The sequence below is a fragment of the Monodelphis domestica genome, chromosome 3 (genome assembly GCF_027887165.1).
Source record: "Monodelphis domestica isolate mMonDom1 chromosome 3, mMonDom1.pri, whole genome shotgun sequence".
Taxonomy (NCBI): Eukaryota; Metazoa; Chordata; class Mammalia; order Didelphimorphia; family Didelphidae; genus Monodelphis; species Monodelphis domestica.
The window spans coordinates 166,212,984-166,234,987 of record NC_077229.1 but is presented as its reverse complement, the minus strand read 5'-3'; the positions used below and the strand labels follow the sequence as shown (position 1 = coordinate 166,234,987).

Genomic DNA, 22,004 nt, shown 5'->3' with positions numbered 1-22,004 from the left:
TTGACCTGTTTCCTTCTTTTTCTTATTTAGTTTTTCAATGACTAAAAACTTAAACAGACCATAATGAAACTGTGAGCTTTGAATTATAACAGATTTACCATCTTATCTCTGATTTTAAAATAAAATCTATATACTCACAAGACTTTTTATTAAATATTTAGATTATCATTTACATTAACTGAGTCTAAAAATAGGAACTAACTAAACAAGTATTTTAGAGAGTTAGATATTTTAGATATTACAAGTCTCCCCTCTAGAAATGGAATAAATACACAGACCATGCTATAAACCTCCCCCTTCTTCCTCTCCCATGCCTATTTTTTAAATCCTTACCTTCTGTCTTAGAATCAATACTGAGTATCAGTTCCAAGGCAGAAGAATGATAAGGGCTAGGCAATGGGGGTTAAGTGACTTGCCCAGGTTCACATAGCTAGGAAGTGTTTGAAGCCAGATTTGAGCCTGTGATCTCCCCCTCCCATCCCCAGGCCTGGTTCTCTATTCAGTGAGCCACCTTGTTGCCCTTGTAATGCCTTTTTAATAGATTCCAACCTTTATTTCTTGAAGCACCACATTTGAGAGATATAGTCTCCATATCAGTTTGTTTATAGATTCAGTAAAGAATCTTATGCTTAAAATTCTGTTCATCCCAATATAGTTTTTCTTTAACAATGAATGTAACATTTAATTTTATATTATAACAACTAGCACTTGGAAATTTTAAGATTTACAAAGTTCTTTGCAAATATTATTTTATCATAAGAACCCTAGATGCTAGGTGCTATTATTATAATACCTCATGTTATAAATGATTAATATAGCTATATTATATGTAAAGTGTTTCTACCCTTTAAAAATTTAGTATTGTAAAACTGATTCAATTGCTCTGGTTTTCTTCATTAGGCAAAAACATTAGCGCGCCCAGAATTGGCATTGTTTATGATAAAGTATCTGATGACACTGATTGTTGGAATCTCTGCAGTCTTTTGGGTGGGAAGCAAAAAGACCTGCACAGAATGGGCAAGTTTCTTCAACAGAAATCGCAAGAGAGAGTAAGAGATATTTTTAAACCATAATTCTTTTGTATTTGTGCATTGTAATAGCTAACTGTATAAATAGTTCAATCTGTATATTTTGAAATGTGTAGATTGGCAACCAGTCTACAAAATATTTCTTAAGTATTTCCTGTATGCCCCACCCACCCACCCACTATGCTAAGTATTGTGGATACAAAGAAAGGCAAAAACAGTCCCTGCCTTCAAGGAGTTCACAATTTAATGGGGGAGATAAAGGAAAAATAACTAGATTAATACAAGGTAAACACAGAGTTGATGGAAGTTAATCCCAAGAGGGGAAGATGATGGCAGTTGGTAGGATTTAAGCTGAGTGTGTAAGACCAGGGAAACTAATTATGGAAAATATCAAATGACCATAAAATATTTTTGTTGTTCTGTTTTGCCATATCAAATATTGTTTGAAATGAATGGGCAGTCAACTGAGGGATGGAAGGCCATATTACTTAGAAACTTTGATTTGATGTTTATAATAACACTTGTAACAGACTTACATTGGTTGTAAACCTCAAAAGATTCATATGGTATTAATTTTCTTTACATCTTTTGAAAGGATTCACTGTCTCCATTGGAATTCTGGTTCTAGGTTAGAAGAATTTCCAAATATATATTTCCAAGATTCCCTATTCCTCAGGTATCGATTGGTACCTTCTGCTCCTCAAAACATTAACTATGAATTTTCCTCTCAAGTTCTTAGTACTTTAGTAAGTCTTTTTCTCACTAAATCAGGTAGCCCTCTTTTAAAAGACCCTCTATGTATATTTTCACAATACTTTTTCTTTTGGTTTATCTTCTTGTTATGGTTTTAATATAAAGCACAATAATATAATCTACTTATAATTTAATTGGAATAACCTTATTTCAATGATGTGAAAATATGAATTAGCTTTTTTCACATGCTTTGTAAAGTCAGTTAAGGTCTAGATTTTTGAGATGAAAGAGAAATTCATTGAACTTTAAAAAAAAAACATTTCATACTTAAAAATGCTACTGGGGGCAGCTGGGTAGCTGAGTGGATTGAGAGCCAGGCCTATAGATGGGAGGTCCTAGGTTCAAATGTGGCCTCAGATACTTCCTAGTTGTGTGACCCTGGGCAAGTCACTTAACCCCCATTGCCTAGCCCTTACCACTCTTCTTCCATTTCAATACAGAAGGTAAGGGTTTAAAAAAAATGCTACTAATGCAAAGACTTGAAATTTTGGAGAAAATAGAAATATATGCATTACTTAGTTTTTCTCAGTGATTTTTAATATTTCCAAATTATACAACTTAGCATTGTGTAATATAGCATTATTCTAGCATAGAGGCTAGAAAGGCCAGTGTGTTGTAATCAGGATAGAATAGATTTATGTGGGACCTTGGGCAAGTGCTTTGATCACTCAATCACCTACTTAGACAGCAAGTTACAGAATTGCTGTGGAGTTTCTTACATTGATGATAATACAAGTCTAGACCCATTCCCACCCCTTAAAAAGAGTATTTATTTGGTTTCAACATAAAACTACTGTGTTTTGTATATTAAATTTTAATTTATTGCTTCTTCAAGCAATAATTTGATTTAATTGAATGTTTGAGATTTTTTAATAACAATTAGATGAATAAGTTGAATAATTTAAAGAAATCTAAAATTCTTTTTGCCAGCTTGAAGATTAGATAAAAACTTGAGCAGAAGAAATCATCTATGTCATTGGTGTCAAACTCAAATAGAAATGCATTGCAGATGGCATAGTGACTCAACAAATTAACATATATTGTATTTTTCTTTTGTTAAAAATTTCCCAATTACATTTTAATCTGATTCAAATAGCACTCAGTATTGCCCACTTGCCACTTGGACAGATAGTTTGACTTCTCTCATTCATGTTATGGTCAATTAATGAAAATTATGTTTTCAGAACTTAGTATCCTTCACAGTATCAAAAAGGTACAGAAAGTCATTGATAGGAAAAAATTGCTAAATAATAAAAGAACAAACCTTCATTTCTTTATTTCAGCTTTCACTATGTGGAATTTTGTGTGAGCTACCTCATTTGGAAATACAGAATTCATTTGACTAAATTTGCAAGTAATGCTTTTGTTTATTAGAGTAATTTATAATATGGAAATGCTACATATACTCTCACCATTTTGTTAAGGGAGACAATAAAAGAAAAATATAGTTAAGTACTAACATTCATGTATAAATACTAGGCTAGAGCTTAGTAATCATATTTTCTGAGTTAAATATAACCAGTTTGACAGCTCTGTTTGCCTCAGTTTGCTGCTAAAGTCAAGTAGGCAATTTTGCAATGAAACATTGGATTAGAAAAAATTGGCTGGATATTTAATTTCATTGGGCAGCTGGATGGCTCAGTGGATAGAATCCTTAGCCTGAATTTTCTTTGGTTCAAATCTGGCCTCAGACATTTAATAGCTTTGTGACCCTGGGCAAGTCACTTGACCCTGTTTGCTTCATTTCTCTCATTTGTAAAATGAGAGGGAAATGACAAACTGCTCCAGCATCTGCTAATAAAACCCCAAATGGGGTCACAAAGAGTCTGACTCAACTGAACAAAACAAATTATTTCATCTGTATGATTCCAAGTGAGGAAATTTCTTCCCCCCGTATAAGTCAAGAGTTGATCTGTGACATGTAACCATGGAAAAATACTCTAAATTTTTAAAAAAGAGTTAATTTGTGACCTAGAGCTCTTGCATAGGGCATTAAAATTAAGTGATTTCTTATCATACTGCCAATATATTGATAGATTAAGAAGATATGTTAACTGTAATAGGGCAATAACTAAATGTAAAAGTTACTCAAATATGTATTGTTTTTTTTTTTTTCAGAATTCAGCTGGATTTTATTTCAGTTGTTTTGCAATCTCATTTGTAAATATTCCTTTCATCAGAATACAATTCATTCCATCCTCATCTTTCATCCTATTTTCTTGTCTGCTTGTATTCCATTGAAAGCTCTACTCATCTGACTGGACATGTTCTTCCAATTCTTTTAACCATGTTTTGGATAAAATATAATATTTAGATTGTCTAATCTGCCCTTATTCCTGCTTTGTGACCCCTTCCTCTCCTTTTCTAGTCATTCTTGTCTTCTTATATGATGACTTTTATGTTACTTTTGCCATACAACAGTATATTGGAGCCAGTACTGTGCTTTTCATTGCCATTTGGATCTCCTCCAATTTTGATTCTTCTAAAACTATAACATTCCCTTTTTTTCAGCCATATAGTATCACCATTAGTAGTATATTGTTGATAAAAAGATGCATATGTGCAGCAGGAAATGACTTGGCATCTTTAAAAGCTCTGCACAATATTCCAGCCCTCTCTGTAGTATGGTACACATTAGAAAAGTACTAAATTTGGAGTCAGAGGATCTGGGTTCAAATCTAGATTTCCCCTTGCTATCTCTATGGCCTAAGGCAAATCTCTGGGCCTCAGTTTATCCTTCTATAAAAGTGTAGGTTCATAGAAGGTCTTACTAGTTGCAGTTGTAAATCTGTGGTGTTATGTCTTTAAATTACAATTACAAATCTGTAATCTTTGTCTGTCTGACTTTATGTCATCAGTTGGATGGATAATGTGTGAATTTTGACTACCTCTTTTTATTGAGGAGACTCTGTAGGGTTCTGGAGATTGATAAAATTAACATAGTGGCATCTGTAAGAGTATCAGCTAGAGAACCTCACCATCTCTCTTCCAAGAACATCCTTCACACTATATATATAGTGTGATATATATGTATGGTAAGATGTCTCTCCAATTTATGCTTCACTTGATATTAATAGTCAGGATTTTCCTAGTTATCTGCACAATTTATATTATCAAACCTATCATAATCTTAACGTATGCATGGCAAACATTGTATTTGAAGACAGCCTTCAAGAATGCACTTGCTCCAACAATCCTAGAAATTAAGTGATATTATCTCCATTTTTATAGATGAAGAAATCAGGGCTAAGATTGATAAAATGACTTTTACCAGGGCTCAAAGAACTAATAAGTGCCCTATTCAGGATTAGAAATTTTTTTCCAAGTTCATTTTTTTAAATAATATTTTATTTTTTCCAATTACATGTAAAAACAATATTTAACCTTTTTTGAAAATTTTCCTCTCTTGTCCTTCCCCTGAAATAGTAAGCAATTCAATGTAGATTATACACATACAATTATGTGAAACCTATTTCTGCATTAGTCATGTTGAAAAAGAAAACTCAGACCAAAAAAATAACAAAAAAATAAAGTGAATTTTTTAATTGTCTGGAATTTTAGCTCTAATTCTAAACATTTAGCAAGTTTATATTTGCTATTCTCTTAATGTATTTTAGAATCATGTTAGCCTTTTTTTGGCTTCTATATTATTCACTGTTGGTGTATTGAATTTTCCATCCACTAAAAACTCCAGGTCTTTTTGCAGATGGCTTGATTTCTTCTTGCCCTACTTATTATATGCACAAAGTTCTCAGAACTTCATCTTTGAACCCAGTTAGACTTTACATATATCTCCATTTCAGACTTGTGTGTAGAAATTAACTGCACAAGTCCTTTGAAGTTATGGGTAAAAAACAGAAAAAGAATCAAGGGTTTTTAGTGACCAGCAAATTGAATGCAAGTCAACTATGAGGTATATCGGTCAGAAATGAAAATATGATCTTATGTTTTGCTAGGGGAAACAGTGTTCAGAATTAGTTAAGTGATTATCCCACTTTACTTTGCCATTGTGGTTTTGAGTAATAATAGTGGTAGTCTCTCAGTGACCGAGAATGACTAAGTGGTTTTGAGTGGCAAATGGTCATAGGTCATAGCACTTATATGATGAGCAACTACTATGTCAAGATCAGTCCCAGATACATTCAGGATCCCTTTAGTGTTTCTTTAGTATAGAGATAACTCCATGAACATACTTACATGTGCTTTGGATTCTACCATATTCCAGAAGGATACATATTCCATGGCTATTTGGTCTTAGAGGAATCAATCATTGCCTTGGCCCCTGAGTATGGTACATATATAGGAAGTCCAGCTACCCGACATGTGCAGTTACTCAATAGTAAATGTTTCTTCCTCCATGAACAAAGACAAGTTCTAATTGTCCATTGGTTATTTTATGCTCTCTTCTAAGGTCTTATCTATAACTTGACTTCTTGATCTCTGTTTTTGATCTTTTGGTACTTTAATTATTGTAGAGATGATGCTATTCCTTATGTTCTACTTTTGGATGTTTTCTTGAGAGCATTTTGACTTTTTGATTTGTAAGGGCCTTGCTTATTAAATGGTCCCTTGGCAAACAGCCTAGGCCTGTATGGCCTTGACAAAACTTTTTATCTTCTATAGGATGAGGCATTTCATTAGGAATCCTAAATCAAGAAATTCTTGAACAAGGGAGCTTATTTGGAATTATAACTGAATTGTTAAAACTTTTTATAACCTAGCATCTACAAACCATTTTTTCTGAATTCAGTCATCCTAATATTTATATCCTATTCAGTTCTGGGTACCATATTTTAAAAGGTATGTTAACAAGCAGGAGTGTACCCAAAGGAGGGTAGCCATTGTTTTAACTAAAATTATGAGGCTGCTAGTAGTTTAATAACTTTATTAAGTCAAAGTAGTAAAAATAGTAGTAAAGAGAAGGAAAGATAGGAGAGAGGTAGAGAAATATTTAGCTTTCTAATCTATTGGCCGCTATGATGGGCCAGTAGCTAATCTCTGACAAGGGTCCCCTCAGATTCTCCACGTGCACGCCAAAGATATTTACTTCCTGCTGGGTCTCCCCTTAAAAGCTGTTTTGTACACCCACTAGCTCTCTCATTTCACATCTCAGGAACCAACCATAGTTTCTTGAATTGCCTGAACTGCCCAGGGGGGCAGTGCCTGTGGAATCAGTTTCCTATCTTGTTGGTTCCTTGGTTCTTTAACTTCCTTTCTCTGAGGGCTTATCTATACCTGAATTTACTCAGTGGTATTTGACCTCCAGGTCACTGAGAGATGATGTTAAAAAGGCAACACAATGGAGAGAGAAATTTGCTTCTGACACCAAGATTTTGAGGACAATAGAAGCCATGCCATATGAAAATGGTTCAAGGTACCAGCAAAGTTTAGCTTAAAGATGGAGCCATATTACCTTATCTCGAATTTTTAAGAGTTTATTATGCAGAAGAAGGATTCAACTTGTGCTTCTTGGCCCCAAATAATAAAATTAAATGTAATGAGTATAACTTTTAATTCAACATAGAGAAAACTTTTCAACATTTTGAAGTGCGTAAAAGAGAAATGAGTTAGCTGAGTTCTCCTTAACTAACTAGAGGTGTTAAAGCAGAGATTGGATTCCTTATTGTTGGGAATATTATAGAAAGAATTCCTGTTCAGTGGTATATTAGACAAATGACATCTGAAGTCTCTTTCAGTTCTGGGAATCTAGGAAATTCTAATGTAGTGGAGTCAGAATTAATGAGATCTTGATTTGTTACATTTTTTTCCCCAACTTATTTTCCTCACTTTGAAAACAGAGGCCACTAATATAGCTTTCTCATTCTATAATATTTCTTGACTTTTCTAGATGCCAATCTGAAGACTAATTGCTATTGGTTTTATTATAAATAAAAATTAATCTAGAGGCTTATTACTATACATATATATATATATATGCATTTATTGGTAAAGAGAGAGGAATAGATAGGGGAGAGAGAGATCTCAGCTTGTCTTACTTTAAGGTAGAACTGATTCTCCATTTAGCTAGATAGCTGAGGTGCCCCCTCTTGCAAGAGATAACCCAATCAGATAAAGAAAAAGCTCAGAGAGAAACACCAGCTCAAAAACCATTGGGGAAGCCAGGAGAGGAAGTAAAAAGACCACTCTTCTTCCTGAGCTCGCTTTTTAAACCCCACTAGCTCCATGTTCATGTTCAAGCTGCTCTCGCTGATGCCAGGAGACACCAACATCAGACATGACACGTGACTCAGTGACTCCTATATTCCACCAGTGGGATGTGCAGGATCAAAGCTAGAATGGAGGTCCCCTAGATATTTTACTTCATATAGTTTGCTTATTTCTTTAACTCTTAATAAAGATGGACAGGATTTTCTTTTGGCCAAGTTACAATCCCAACTTCTCATTACCTTCACCAGATTATCTTACTAGACCCTCCAAAATATAGGAAAAACAACAACTCCTACACAATTAGGATTTTGCTTTGCTGAACTTTAATGCACTCTTTAAGAATGCATTCCTTCTAATAAAGGGTTTCATTTATATCTGTAATTCTGAATTTTATGAATTATTTGTACTATTGCCTGAATATTTTAGGAACTTTTTCCTTGGATGCATAGCATTTCCTAATAAAAGATGTAATTGTTTTTTGTGATTTTTAAAAAATAATATTTAATGTTTATAAAGTTAATGCTTTTCCTGGGATTTTCTTTTTCAGTCCAATCAGTGAGAGTAGAAGAGTACTGCAAGAATCCTGTGAGTTTTTCTTAAAACACAATTCTAAAGTTAAACATAAAAAGAAGCACTACAAATCAAGTTCACACAAACTGAAAGTAATTTCAAAATCCATGGGAACCAGTACAGGAGCTACAACAAATCATGGAACATCTGCAGTAGCAATTGCTAACCATGATTACTTAGGTCAAGAGACTTTGACAGAAATTAAAACATCCCCAGAAACATCTGTGAGAGATACAGGAGCAGATGGACCCTCCATTCAGAAAACAAAAGAAAATAATGTGGTAGAGCATGTAACACCTGCAGAATCTAGTTCTAAATTATCTGTGGAACAGATGGAAAAAAAGTGCAAGACAGGAAATTCCAATGATAAGAACAGTATATCTGGAAGTGTGCGGAGTGAAGGAAGGTAAGTTTTTCTTTCTTTTTTTTCCCCCTAAAAAATAAGCCTTTTAGCAAAATTGGAATGATTGCTACTACTTTGGTTGACAGAAAAGGCTACAGAAAAAAAAAGTGAATAAAGCTGGAACGATGGGTCAAATACAAGTTGAAATTTAATAAATGTTTAAGTAATAAAGTTCTGTACTTATACTAAGGTACTTCTCGTCTTTGGTTTTTCCATAGATTCTCTACAAAGAATGCTGGAGTCATTATCTAGGTCTGCATTTTGGTTAAAAAAAAAACAAACAACTACACCAATAGAGTCTATGAAGGGCATAGCTTGGCTGTGTTGATATTATTGTTCAGTTGTTTCAGTTGTATCCAACTCTTCATGATCCTGTTTGGGTTTTTCTTAGCAAAGATTTTGGAGTGGTTTGTCATTTCTTTCTCCAGCTCATTTTACAAATGAAAAACTAAGGCCAACAGACTTAAGTAACTTGCCCAAGGTCACATAGCTAGCACTGGATTTGAACTCAGGAAGACGAATCATCCTGGTTTCAAATACTGGCTTTTTTTTTTTTTTACCTATGCGAATTCAGACCTGTTTCTTCATCTATAAAATGAGATTAGATGATTTTCTAGCTCTAAAATACTATTATGCTTTGTGTTGTGTAATGTGTCACCAGAAAAAGCTAATGTTATCTTGGGTTTCACCAATAAACATAAAATTTATAAAAAGAAGAGAAAAATCACCCAAAGAAATGGAAATGGGGGGAAAAAGTGTGGTATATGAATATAATGAAATATGTAGTATAAGAGACTAGGAATTCAAGAGAAGATTGTTATGAAATGATATAGAATGAAATAAGTAGAACAGTATACATATGTGTGTATGTATATATGTATATATGCATATATATGTATATACACAGAGAGAGAGAGAAGAGAGATCAATAGAAAGATATGAACAATGATGGTGTAAATTAAAGTATCACTAAAAGAAGACTGATCTTAGTCATTGGAAAACCAGTGCTAAGAATCCTAGGAAAATGAAAAAATGAGAGGTATCCAAGGAGCTTCTCTCCTTTCACCATAACAACTAATAATAAGAAATACCTTCAGATGAAGATGTCTTAGCAGTAATAGAAAAGGAAAAGTTAAAAAACCTTTCACAAATTTCACAGTATTAATTCTCATAGAAAAAAATAGTAAATACTACCTCAGAAGCCTGATGCTTTTACTATGTTTCTACCCTTTATGTTCCCCTTTCTCCTGCACATGGACCCTAGGTGACCCTGTTGTCCTAATGGCAGTCATGATTTTTTTAACTTAATCCCTCATCATTGTAATAGAAGGATTGAGAACAGATAAGTCCCCATTCCCAAGGTGGGTAGAGGTTCTGGCACTAGCTTTTCTCACCCCTAGGTTTCCCTCTATCAGTTTTTTCAGTTTATGCCTTGGACTGGATACTGACTTTCAGAGTTAACCTTTCTCCCAATGAAGACTGAAACTCATAAATCAGAGCAGCCCCAAAACTCAGAAAGAATAAAAGGAATGAGACTGTGGAGAAGTGTAGAGCCTGAGGAAGAAGAAGAGCCAATAGAATGAGTGAGCATTAGATAAAAGAGTGAAAAGCAAAGGTTTTTGGAGAATGCCTTTCAGCCATATAGTGGGGAACCCTCCTCAGACCTCTCTGCAACCTGTATACCTAGGGGCTTGCCAGAAGACTAAAGAAAGTCACTTTATAAAGAAAAAGGTTGAACCAAGAAATACAGGATTGCTAAAGGTAGAAAAAAAAGCATAATTACAATGGCCACCAGCATTCTCCCTGCAATAGTATTTCAACTGGTCATCTTTTCTTCCTAAGGGGCATAGCCTTCACCTAACCCTGGTGTTTCTAGAGAAGAGAGCACAATCAACAGACTTTGTCATTTCCAACCCTTAAATGATTACTTAATCCCTTAAATAGTGTTCAGTTTACAGAAGCTCAAAGATAAAATTTTAGAAAGGATACTATATGAAAGAGTCAGAATAATTAACATAGACAAAAGCTGACTGTGAAAATGAATAAACACTAAAGAAAAGAACAATTTGAATGGAAAAGTACTTTAGCAAAAAAAAAAATTGTGCCAAAATCCTCTGAGAAAATTACAGATATCATAAATTGAAAAAGGAAATTTAAATGGCATAGTCCAAAAAATCACAGAGAAAAATTGCCTAGAAATATTGGAGGCAGATAAATTATAGGTTCAGAGAATCCATAAAGTGCCAGCCGAAAGAAACTATGTTTAATTTATCATGAAGCATCATAATCAGAGCTCAGAACTACATTCTCAAAAAAAACTAATTTTTCAGGCAGCAAGGAAGAAGATTCTTTTGAGTCCATAAAGAATTGGTCAATTATGGGACTGGCTGCTAGCTCCCTCTGTGCAGAGGAAGTATTTGGGCCACTAGAAAAGTGTGATTCCAAAGACCGAATATGGCATAATATATCCAAAGGGAATATGACATGACATTAATGGAGAAAAAATATTAATTTGACACATTAAGTTTACTTATTATGAATAAGTGAGAAAAGCAATATTGAGACATAATCTCAAAAAAATGATATCTGTTTGATTCCATGGCAAAACATTCAACATCATATTAATACAAATCTGTATACCAGCCACTGATGACAAAGAGGCCAAAGTTGATCAGTTCTATGAAGACTTTGAGCATCTTCTACCAGAAAAAGACATCATCACATTCTTAATATGGGATTGGAATGAGAAAGTAGAAAATAAAAATATAATTGGAATAACTTACAAAAAACAAGGGAGAGACTAATAGAGTTTTTGCAAGATAACTCAGTACTCACAGAAAATGCCCTTTCTTTTTTTAAACCCTTTCCTTATGTATTATCAATATTGTGTGTTAATTCCAAGGAAGAAGAGCAGTAATGGCTAGACAATGGGGGTTAAGTGACTTGCCCAGGGTCACACCGCTAGAAAGTATGTAAGGCCAAATTTGAATCCAGGGCCTCCCATCTCTAGACCTGGCTCTCTCTCTACTGAGCCACTGAACTGCTTGCCCCATATATCTTTTTCAACAACCCAAAAGGCACCTTTGCAAATGGACATCATCACACTGTCAGTATCGAAATCAATTTAATTATATATTTTGCAGCCAAAGGTAGAGAAGCTTAGTACAGATAGTTAAAACAAGACTTGGAGCTAACTGAGGGACAGATCATCTGCTTATTGCAAAATTCAAACATAAATTGAAGAAAATAGGGGAAACCATTATACTATAGAGGTATGTCCTAAATAACATGCTTTATGAATATAAAGTAGAAGTGATAAATAGATTTAAGGAATTAGATCTGGTAGACACAGTGCCTGAAGAACTATAGATAGAGATAAGCAATATTATACAGGAGGTGGCTACAAAAAAACTTCAAAAGAAAAACCTGGACTTACATGAATTGATTCAAAGTAAAATAAACAGAAATAGGAGAACATTGTACGTAGTAGCAGCAATATTGTCCGATGACTAATTATAAATGACTTAGTGATTCTCAGCAATGCAATGATCCAAAAGAATTCTGAAGGATTTAATGATGAAAAATTCTTTATCAGTTCCAGAAAGAAAACTGATAGAGTCAGAATGCGGATCAAAGCTTACTTTTTAAAAACTTTATTTTTCTTTGGTTGTTTTTTTATCTGTATTTTTTTGTAAAACATGTTTCCATGTTAGGTTGTGAATGACTGCATATGTATAATCTATTTCAAGTTGCTTTCTATCTCAGGGAGGTAAGGGGGAGGATAGGAGAGAATTCGGAATTCAATTTCAAAAAAGAAATATTAAAATGTTTACACATAATTGGAGAAAAATAAAGTATCAAAAGTTAGTTAATTTTTTAAAAATTCTACAAGCTAGGCTTCAACTGTGTGTTGTAAAAAATAGACTCGAATACAGGACTACAATCCCCATGAGCCTTTGCTCCACTTCCCCAGAATGCCTTGTAATCTCACCTGGGCCGAGATCGAGAAGATATTTAAGCAAAGGCTTTTGAAGGGCTCGGCCTCTTTTTGGACTTCCATTTTTGGAGCAGACACAGCTCTTTCCATAATGTAGGTGAGGTCTAGGCCTCTGGCCTAGACACGTGTTTTTTCTTATCCTGTATTTTCTTTTAATCCTTAACTTTAATAAACCTCTAAAAAATATAATACTCCTTGCAGAGAGAAACTAATTTCTACCTGCCTCAGATGCCTCAGTCTCCCCATCTCCCCTAGCTCTGAGGAAGCTTGCTCTGAAGGAAGCTGAAGGTGGGGGCCTCTGAGACTGTTTCTCCATTTTGGACACGTGAGTAATAGGGACTGATCTCTTTTCTTTGCCCCAGCTATCTAAGGGCTTGGGCCTTTTGGCCCAGCCTAAACAGAAGGGGTATTTAAGCCCTATTCCCTTCTCTCCCCTTTCTCTCTCTCTCTATATATATCTAATTCCTTTCTTGCTCCTATTGTAATTAAACTCCAAAAAAGGCTGACGGCTGACTTGAGTTTTTCATTTAGGAATTACATAGCTGATTCCTTGGCGACCTTAAATTAATATATATCAGTCTTTTAAAGTGATTCCCTTGTAACATTGTGGCTGACCACACGGGAGTCTAAAGAATCCTCTCAATAAAACTTTTTCCTTGCCTTTTTACTATACTGTTTCACCACTTAGTTCTTTTTTTTTTAACAAAAAAACTTGGCTTAAAGACACAGCTGCTAGAACACGTGAGTATAAAAAACTTTTTCTCTTTTCTCCTTAAGTTAAATTGGAATCAGCAGTTTTTTCTTTTTCTTCCCTTTAATCTTAAGGGACAGCTGGGTAGCTCAGCGGATTGAGAGCCAGCCCTAGAGGCAGAAGGTCCTGGGTTCAAATCGGACCTCAGATACTTCCCAGCTGTGTGACTCTGATAGACAGAAAACAGCTGTTTTTAAATCTCAGCAACAGGACTCTAAAGTCCTGGCTGGAAGAACTGTTTCTAAATATCCTTTCCCTTAAGGAACAACTTCCTGGATTAGAAAAAAAAAAAACCCTGTGGAAAGTTTGTTGCTTTGCCCTGCTCCCCACGTGTTTTGTGAAATTACAAAATATACATATAAAAATGAGTACTACATTCTTTGACAATTATATGGCAGCTGAAGAAGTAGGGGCATTGAGGAATGAAGGATACCTCCAAATTTTTATATTAATAGGTACTGTCATTTTTGTACTCCTCAATACTATATTTAGAGATGAAAAAATAAAAAATATTGAGGATAAAATAGAAAAAATTGAGGATACAATAGAAAAAATTGAGGATAAAATAGGAAATATTGAGAATAAAATAGAAAAACTTGAGGATAAAATAGGAAATATTGAGAATAAAATAGGAAATATTGAGGATAAAATGGGAAATATGGAAGATAAAATAGGAAAAATTGAGGATAAAATGCAAGCCCAATTAGAAGATCTAAAAAGTTTCTTACAGGATCAATTGGCAAAAAACCACTCTACCAGAAACAGACCTGTTTCTGAACCTTTGAATGAGGAAATTTCCTTCCCTGAAATAGAGATGGAAAACACCTTCCCTATAGCCCAGTTAACAGACTGCTTCTCTCGTGTAGTGCAAATCTTGTCTGAATTTAATCCCCAAAACCCTTCCCCTGCAATCCCAGCTTCTCATGTTCCTTCTCCTACAGAAAACCAAATTCCAATGCAAGGGAGATCTTGTCCTCCTAGAGAAACCTGTCCTTGTCAAACTGACCCACAGGTGCAAAATTCAACTAGAGGCCTGTTTCCTCTAAGAGAAGTACCTGAAATAGGACGAAATGGGGATGTGGTGACTTTAAGACATAGGATACCGTTTACTCCCCAAGAAATAAATGAATTTACACGAAATATCCCCACATATGAACAAGATCCTTTTCTAGTAACAAAAAAGATGGGAGACATATTTTTTCAATATAATCCGTCTTACAAGGACGTTGAGAGCTTACTACAGGCTTTTTTAAGTGAACGTGAAAAAAACAAAATAATTGCTCCCGTGTGGTCAGCCACAATGTTACAAGGGAATCACTTTAAAAGACTGATATATATTAATTTAAGGTCGCCAAGGAATCAGCTATGTAATTCCTAAATGAAAAACTCAAGTCAGCCGTCAGCCTTTTTTGGAGTTTAATTACAATAGGAGCAAGAAAGGAATTAGATATATATAGAGAGAGAGAGAAAGGGGAGAGAAGGGAATAGGGCTTAAATACCCCTTCTGTTTAGGCTGGGCCAAAAGGCCCAAGCCCTTAGATAGCTGGGGCAAAGAAAAGAGATCAGTCCCTATTACTCACGTGTCCAAAATGGAGAAACAGTCTCAGAGGCCCCCACCTTCAGCTTCCTTCAGAGCAAGCTTCCTCAGAGCCCCTAATTTGGCTTTCTGTCAATGCGCCTAGCAAACATTGGTTTTGCTTTCTTTTCTTTTCTATTTCCTCTCTCACTATTCTAATTTCTCCTAGAAAATTGAATATTGTGTATATCTTTAGTTAGAAGTGAATTTAGAACTACAAAATGATTATGTTAAATGATCAATGGGGAGACTAGTCTCCCAATGATCATCAGGGGAGATGGGGAGACTGAGGCATCTGAGGCAGGTAGAAATTAGTTTCTCTCTGCAAGGAGTATTATATTTTTTAGAGGTTTATTAAAGTTAAGGATTAAAAGAAAATACAGGATAAGAAAAAACACGTGTCTAGGCCAGAGGCCTAGACCTCACCTACATTATGGAAAGAGCTGTGTCTGCTCCAAAAATGGAAGTCCAAAAAGAGGCCGAGCCCTTCAAAAGCCTTTGCTTAAATATCTTCTCGATCTCGGCCCAGGTGAGATTACAAGGCATTCTGGGGAAGTGGAGCAAAGGCTCATGGGGATTGTAGTCCTGTATTCGAGTCTATTTTTTACAGTGTAAAGCAAGAATTACTTAGAAGAGCAGGTTTATTTTCAGAAAAGCAGAAGAACTAAAGACCAAATTGCCAAATTTTGCTGGATTATGGGGAAAGCAAGGGAGTTCCAGAAAAACATCTACTTCTGCTTCATTGACACAGCCTTTGACTATATAGATCACAACAAAATGTGACAAGTCCTTAAAGAGATGGGAGTACCAGATCATCTTACTTGTCTCCTGAGGAACTTGTGTGTGGGCCAAGAAACAATAGCTAGAACTAAATATAGAAAAACTGGTTCACTTAAGATTGGGAAAGTAGTGTGATTAGGCCATATGTTGTCATCTTATTTATATGCAGACTACATCATGTGAAATTCCAGGTTAGATAAATCAAAAGATGAAAGTAAGGTTTCTGGGAGAACATAATCTCAGATATGTAGATTTCTGATATGCACTCTGATGGCAAAAAGTGAAGAATTAAGAAGCCTTTTGGTAAGGGTGAAAGAGTAGAGTATAAAAGCTTGTATGAATCTTAACATAAAAAAAAATCCAACAATTAAGATTTTGGCTATTGTTTCCATCACTTCCTTGCAAACAGAGGGAGAAAAAAATAGAAATAGTGCCACATTTTATATTCTTGGGCTCAAAGATCACAGCAGACAGTGGCTGCAACCATAAAATTAAAAGGCACTTGCTCCTTGGAAAGAAAGTGTCAGGAAACTGAAGAGCATGCTAAAAAGCAGAGACCATCACCTTGCCAATAAAGGTACTTTATAGTCAAAACTAAGGTTTTTCTAGCAGCATTGTATGGCTGTTACAGTCGATGTATAAGGAAAACTAAATACTTGAGAAATAGAAATTTTTAAATTGTGGTGCTGGAGAAGATTTTTGAGAATCCCTTGGAGAGCAAGGAAATAAAATACTTAAAGACTTTGATTACTACTTAAAAATCATTAATTCAGACTATTCCCTGGAAAGTCAGATAACTGAAACTGAAATTTAAATACTTTGTCCATATGATAGGAAGTCAAGACTCAAAGAAAAAGACCCTGATGTTGGGAAAGATTGAAGACAAAAGGAAAAGGGGATGGCAGAAGATGAGATGTCTAGATAGTGTCATGGAAACAACAAATATGAACTTGAACAGACTTTAGGACCATGATGGTAAACCTGTGGCACATGTGCCAAAAAGGGCACATAGAGCTCTCTCTGTGGGCACACCTGCAGTCACCCGCCAGACTTCCTTACTAGAAAACCAGAGGGACTCGGGGTGGGGCTCTTCCCCTCCCTCTCCATGTGCCCAAGGATATAACTCACTTCCCCCACCCCTCTTCCCAGCAGCCATTGGGAGTGCTTCCTCCCTCCCCAGTCTGGTGTAAGGTGGGGGGGGGGGAGGGAAGCCTCACATGCTCATATGCTGTGTGAGGGGGCAGTGCAGACAGCAGTCTGTGGACTCGATGGTGAAGGTAACTTCCATGGTGGGGTTGGAGGGGATCATAGCTCACCGTGTGGCACAAAGCCAGAGGAGAGTGGGTTGTTCAGGCCACTCTCCTTCCCCTCTGCCCAGCAGCGCAGTAGGGGTGCTTCCTCCCTCCTCTGTCTCTAAAAAGTTCGCCATCTTTGCTTTAGGAGATACTAAAGGATAGAAAGGACTTGTATTTCCCATATTATCCATGAGGGTCACAAAGACATGACCAAATGACTAAACAACTGAGAATGGATTAAAATCATCAATAAAAAAGAGAAGAATTCAAAATGGATGAGAAAACAATATCATCCACCACCAAATTTGTTGCATATAATAAACTCGCTGAAAATTCATGTGCAACAAAGCCTGGTAAAGTCAAGACAGTCCTAAACATATCTGCATTGCTAAAGAAGGTTATTTACAAAAAATCACTGGAAACAAGTATAGCTTACACACCAATATCCATTATTGATGTTGAAAAAATTGAGACTTTCCTTAAGGAACTTGATAAAACATCACATTTAAATCAGCATATACTCTGATACTCAGTGAACTAAATGCAAAGGTGGGGAAAGGTGAAGTCTGTGATTAATATGTGGAAAAGAATGGTTTGTGAAAAAAATGAGAGAGGCTAAAATCTTAGAGATATACAGAACTCTATATCATTAATGATACAAGAAAAGAATTTGTAGATATTAAATATGGCTTGCATTAGAGAAGACTACTATATCCATATGCATGTGTGTATTATATTGTGAGATTTAAAATGGTTGAGGTCTTAAACTGTAGTGAGTTAAAATGGTGGAAGATATAAATTGTGATAGATATAAGAGAGGGTGAGTAAATTTGACTGCAGAAATATGTTTCACTACAGTGTCTTGGTTTTTAAATCAAATATAAGGTGGTCGCCAGGGAAATATTCCCAATTATTCAAATATCCAAGTCAATTGGGTTTTATAGAGATTTTAATTAACAATACAATGAGTAATCAAAGAAAGAGAGAGAGAGTAAGAAAGGAATAAGTATGAAGGGCCTCAAGCCAATATGGCCTAGACCTGAGTCTTAAGAGAGAAATCAGTCAGTTTTTTAACACTCACCACAAGGTCTGACTAAACAAGGATTCTAGTGACATCAGGCCAGCTCCATCTCAGCTGACTTCACCAGAGAGCCTTCCAGCCAGAGACTGTTCCAAAAGGCCTCTCTCAAAAGATTCTTCCCAAGCGATCCTCATCAGAGATCCTCCAAAAGGCTTTCTCCAAAAGGATCTCTCCAAAAGGATATATCTTCAAGAGATTCTGCTTTTTCTTATATAGGGGTTTTTCTCCCATGTCACCTCCCCTAAGTCCCTACATCTACCAATCACTGTAGATGCTTTCCAAAGGACTGCCCATCTGAATTCCTGCTAAGTTGACAAATCTCCTCAGTAAGTCTGAACCAGTGAAAACACAGCTGAGTCAACTAATCTCATTAAGACAAAACTTGCCGACCCTTTTAGGTACCTAGCATCTCATTGTATCAATTCTAAAAACAGGCCTGGCTCAGAGAACTCCTTGCCCCACCATAAGCATGGATCCAAGTACTTTCTTTGTTTAGCAATGAGTTTTCTGCCCTAAAGCAGTCTTAAGTACGGGTGGAATAGAGGTCCTCCCATTTCTGATCCTGGCGAGTTCTCACATCAAAATGGGGAATGTTTCTCAGTAGGGAATTTGTTCCAATTAAGAATTCCCTGATGGGGAAATTTTCAACATTCACAAGTCTGAGAGATTTCAAGATTTACAATCCCCCCTGATGATTATTGGGAGACTAGTCTCCCCATTGATCATTTAACATAATCAATTTGTAATCCTAAATGCACTTCTAGCTATAGATATACATGATATTCAATTTTCTAAGAGAAATTATAATAGTGAGAGAGGAAATAGAAAAGAAAATAAAGCAAAACCAATGTTTTGCTAGGTGCATTGACAGAAAGCCAAATTAGGGGCAGTCCCTTTTGGCATAAATGTGTACATTTTCAATAAATGTTCAATCAAAGTTCAGTTCAATCAATCATATACAAAGTTCATTCTTGATCCTCTTGATGAAGTGCAGGCTTTCGGCACCTCTCTGCAACAGTTCATTCTCTGGATATAAAAGTTTCAAGCTTCTTTCTTGAAGATCTTTTCTTGAACAAAATCAAAATCTTGAATTTTTATAAAAATACAATCTCAAACAAAAAATTCATAATCCTTAGATTTTAAATTAAAATACAATATACACATATACAGAAAGGGAAAGAAATTATATCACTGTCAGAGTTTAGCCTTGAATCACCTGTCAGTCAGATACCACCAGCTTCTCAGGTGAAAGGTAATAGTTAGCACAAAGCAATTTGGGCTGCTAGATAACAGTTCTGGGCCTTGAGTGAGGAAGATCAGAGTTCATATCTGGCCTCAGACACTTGTTAGCTGTGTGATCCTGGACAAGTCACTTAACCCTGTTTGCCTAGGTTTCTTCATCTGTAAAATGAGCTAGGGAAGGAAATGGTAAACAACGCCAGGATTTTTGCTAAAAAAATCTCAAACAGAATTATGAAGGGTCAGTCAGTAATAAACAAAAATAACAACAAAGGACAATACGTTTTGGAAAATGTATGGCATACAATTGAAAGAAGTAAGTCATGACAATAAACAAGTATTTAGCAAGGATAAATTGGAAGTAGATAGCAGAAATAATGGTACTAATTTTGATAATTTTATACCAAGTAAATTCTGTTGTCACAACAAGAGCACCAAAAGAATCCAAAAAATGCTTTACTGAATAAAATGCTAGACTTACTTTCCAAGCAAAATACTACCAAAAGCAATACCAATTTAGACTATAAACTATAAAAATATGAATCTGAACAGATTGTTGGAAAAACAATACTTGACCAATAGTTTCAATTTTTTTCCATTTCCTTTTCTTATTTATCTTCCCAGTGCTTTATCACCTTGCCTGACATTTAGTAGGTTTTTAATAAGTGTTGATTTGACTCAGATTTCTACTAGAGATGTAAAAGAATTATTGAGTTCTTTCCTAATTGCTCATATAAAACAAAGAGAGCAAAAATCTTATGTTTTTGTCAATGGATGCAGAAAACATAGGGAAATTATTTGCAGCAACTATTACCTATGAAAATCCAACATCCAAAATAGGGATTCATAGGATTCACCATAGGATCCAAATCCAAAATAGGATTCACCATACTTAAAAGGTCAAGGAATATAAACAAAACTTTCATACAAAATATAAACTACAAATGATCATATTTAAACAGGCTCCAAATATTAAATGGCAAGAGAAATGCAAGTTTAAACAACTCAGGGATTTCACTTTATACCATGCAAATTGGCAAAAGTGACAGAAAAGGGAAACAATCATTGTTGGAAGTACTGGAGAAAGATAGGCACAATGATACACTGTCAGTGGAGTCATGAAGTGATCCAGCAGTTCTGGATATCAGTTTGAAATTATGCAAAGAAAATTTAAAAAGAGAAACTAAGCAAAGACTATACACTTTGAATAAGGAAGTCATAGATGAGAAAAGAGGTTGAATAGATAACAAAATATTCATAGTGGCACAAAATGGTAACAAAAAACTGAAAACAGTGGGTGACCATTAATTTAAGAATGTCTGAAAAAATTTATTGCATATGAATATAATAAAATATATCGTAAGAAAATGAGAAATTCAGAGAAATATATGAAGACTTGTATGAACTGCAAGGAAAATAATCAAAACCAAACACATTGAATACAATGTAAATAAGAAAATCAAAAGAAAAAAAAGAGGTCAGGCCCTGAATATTTCGTCTCAGAAGATATATGATGAAACATACATATCTCTGCCCTTCCACCACCACCTCTAGTACTAAGATATAGGGAGGCACTAGGAAAGAATATTATTCATTGCCAGATGTAATCATTCCATATTTTTATGTAATTGCTTTTTTTTGCTATAAAGGAAGGTTCGGTGAGGCAGAGAGATTTTCAGTGACCATAATGTAAAGATTAAAAACATCAGTAAAGTATGTTTTTTAAAAAGAATTCTGTTCCCAAAGAAAATACAATAATCTCTCATCATCATAAAGAAAGAGTCTTATATGCTTTGTCAGATAGATCCATTGTTTTTGGTATCTTGAGTTGATTAATTTTTCATTGTTGAAAAGGAAGTTTCAATCTGGAAGAGTAGTATAGGTACTAACGGAAATGACCAATGTAAAAGCAAATAGAATAAAGTCATTGAAGCAACCAAGAGAGAATAACTTTGTGCTTCACGGATGGGAATACAGTGTCCTAGAAAAGGAGAGGGTCATTTTATGAAGTGATTTACTGTTTTGTGGAAGCAGGTTTTCACAGGTGAAGGTCACTTAAAGAGATGGAGGAAGAAGGAGACTTAAGAAACACATAGTTATCTGGGCTAGACAAAAGAATGTAAAATGAGATTATAGCAATAAAAATAGAATAAAGTAATATGGGGCTAAGTTGAGTCAAAGAAGATACATGCACACATACACTCACTCACTCACTTATGCTAATGTGAACTGAGCTCACACATAAAATGGAAATGAACCACAAAATGTATTAGAAAAGAAAACACAATTTGTTAGAAAAATGCTTTGCATACTTAAAATGAGCTGGAGTAAAATTTGTTATGCTTTCCTGAATGAAAAAAATG

General features: G+C 35.1%; 1 protein-coding gene across 4 annotated transcripts in view; it reads left to right on the top strand.

Moving 5' to 3' along the window:
* FZD6 (frizzled class receptor 6) overlaps positions 1-22,004 on the top strand; it is an 88,863-nt gene that overhangs the window by 55,341 nt on the left and 11,518 nt on the right. For 3 of the 4 annotated variants that reach the window (XM_007488185.3, XM_007488184.3, XM_007488186.3), the window contains exons 5-6: positions 901-1,049; positions 8,497-8,925. In XM_007488185.3, coding sequence (XP_007488247.1) covers positions 901-1,049; positions 8,497-8,925 — 578 coding nt within the window. Of the gene's footprint in view, positions 1-900; positions 1,050-8,496; positions 8,926-9,140; positions 13,245-22,004 lie in introns of all 4 variants that reach the window. The other variant, XR_008917537.1, reaches the window with a different exon arrangement.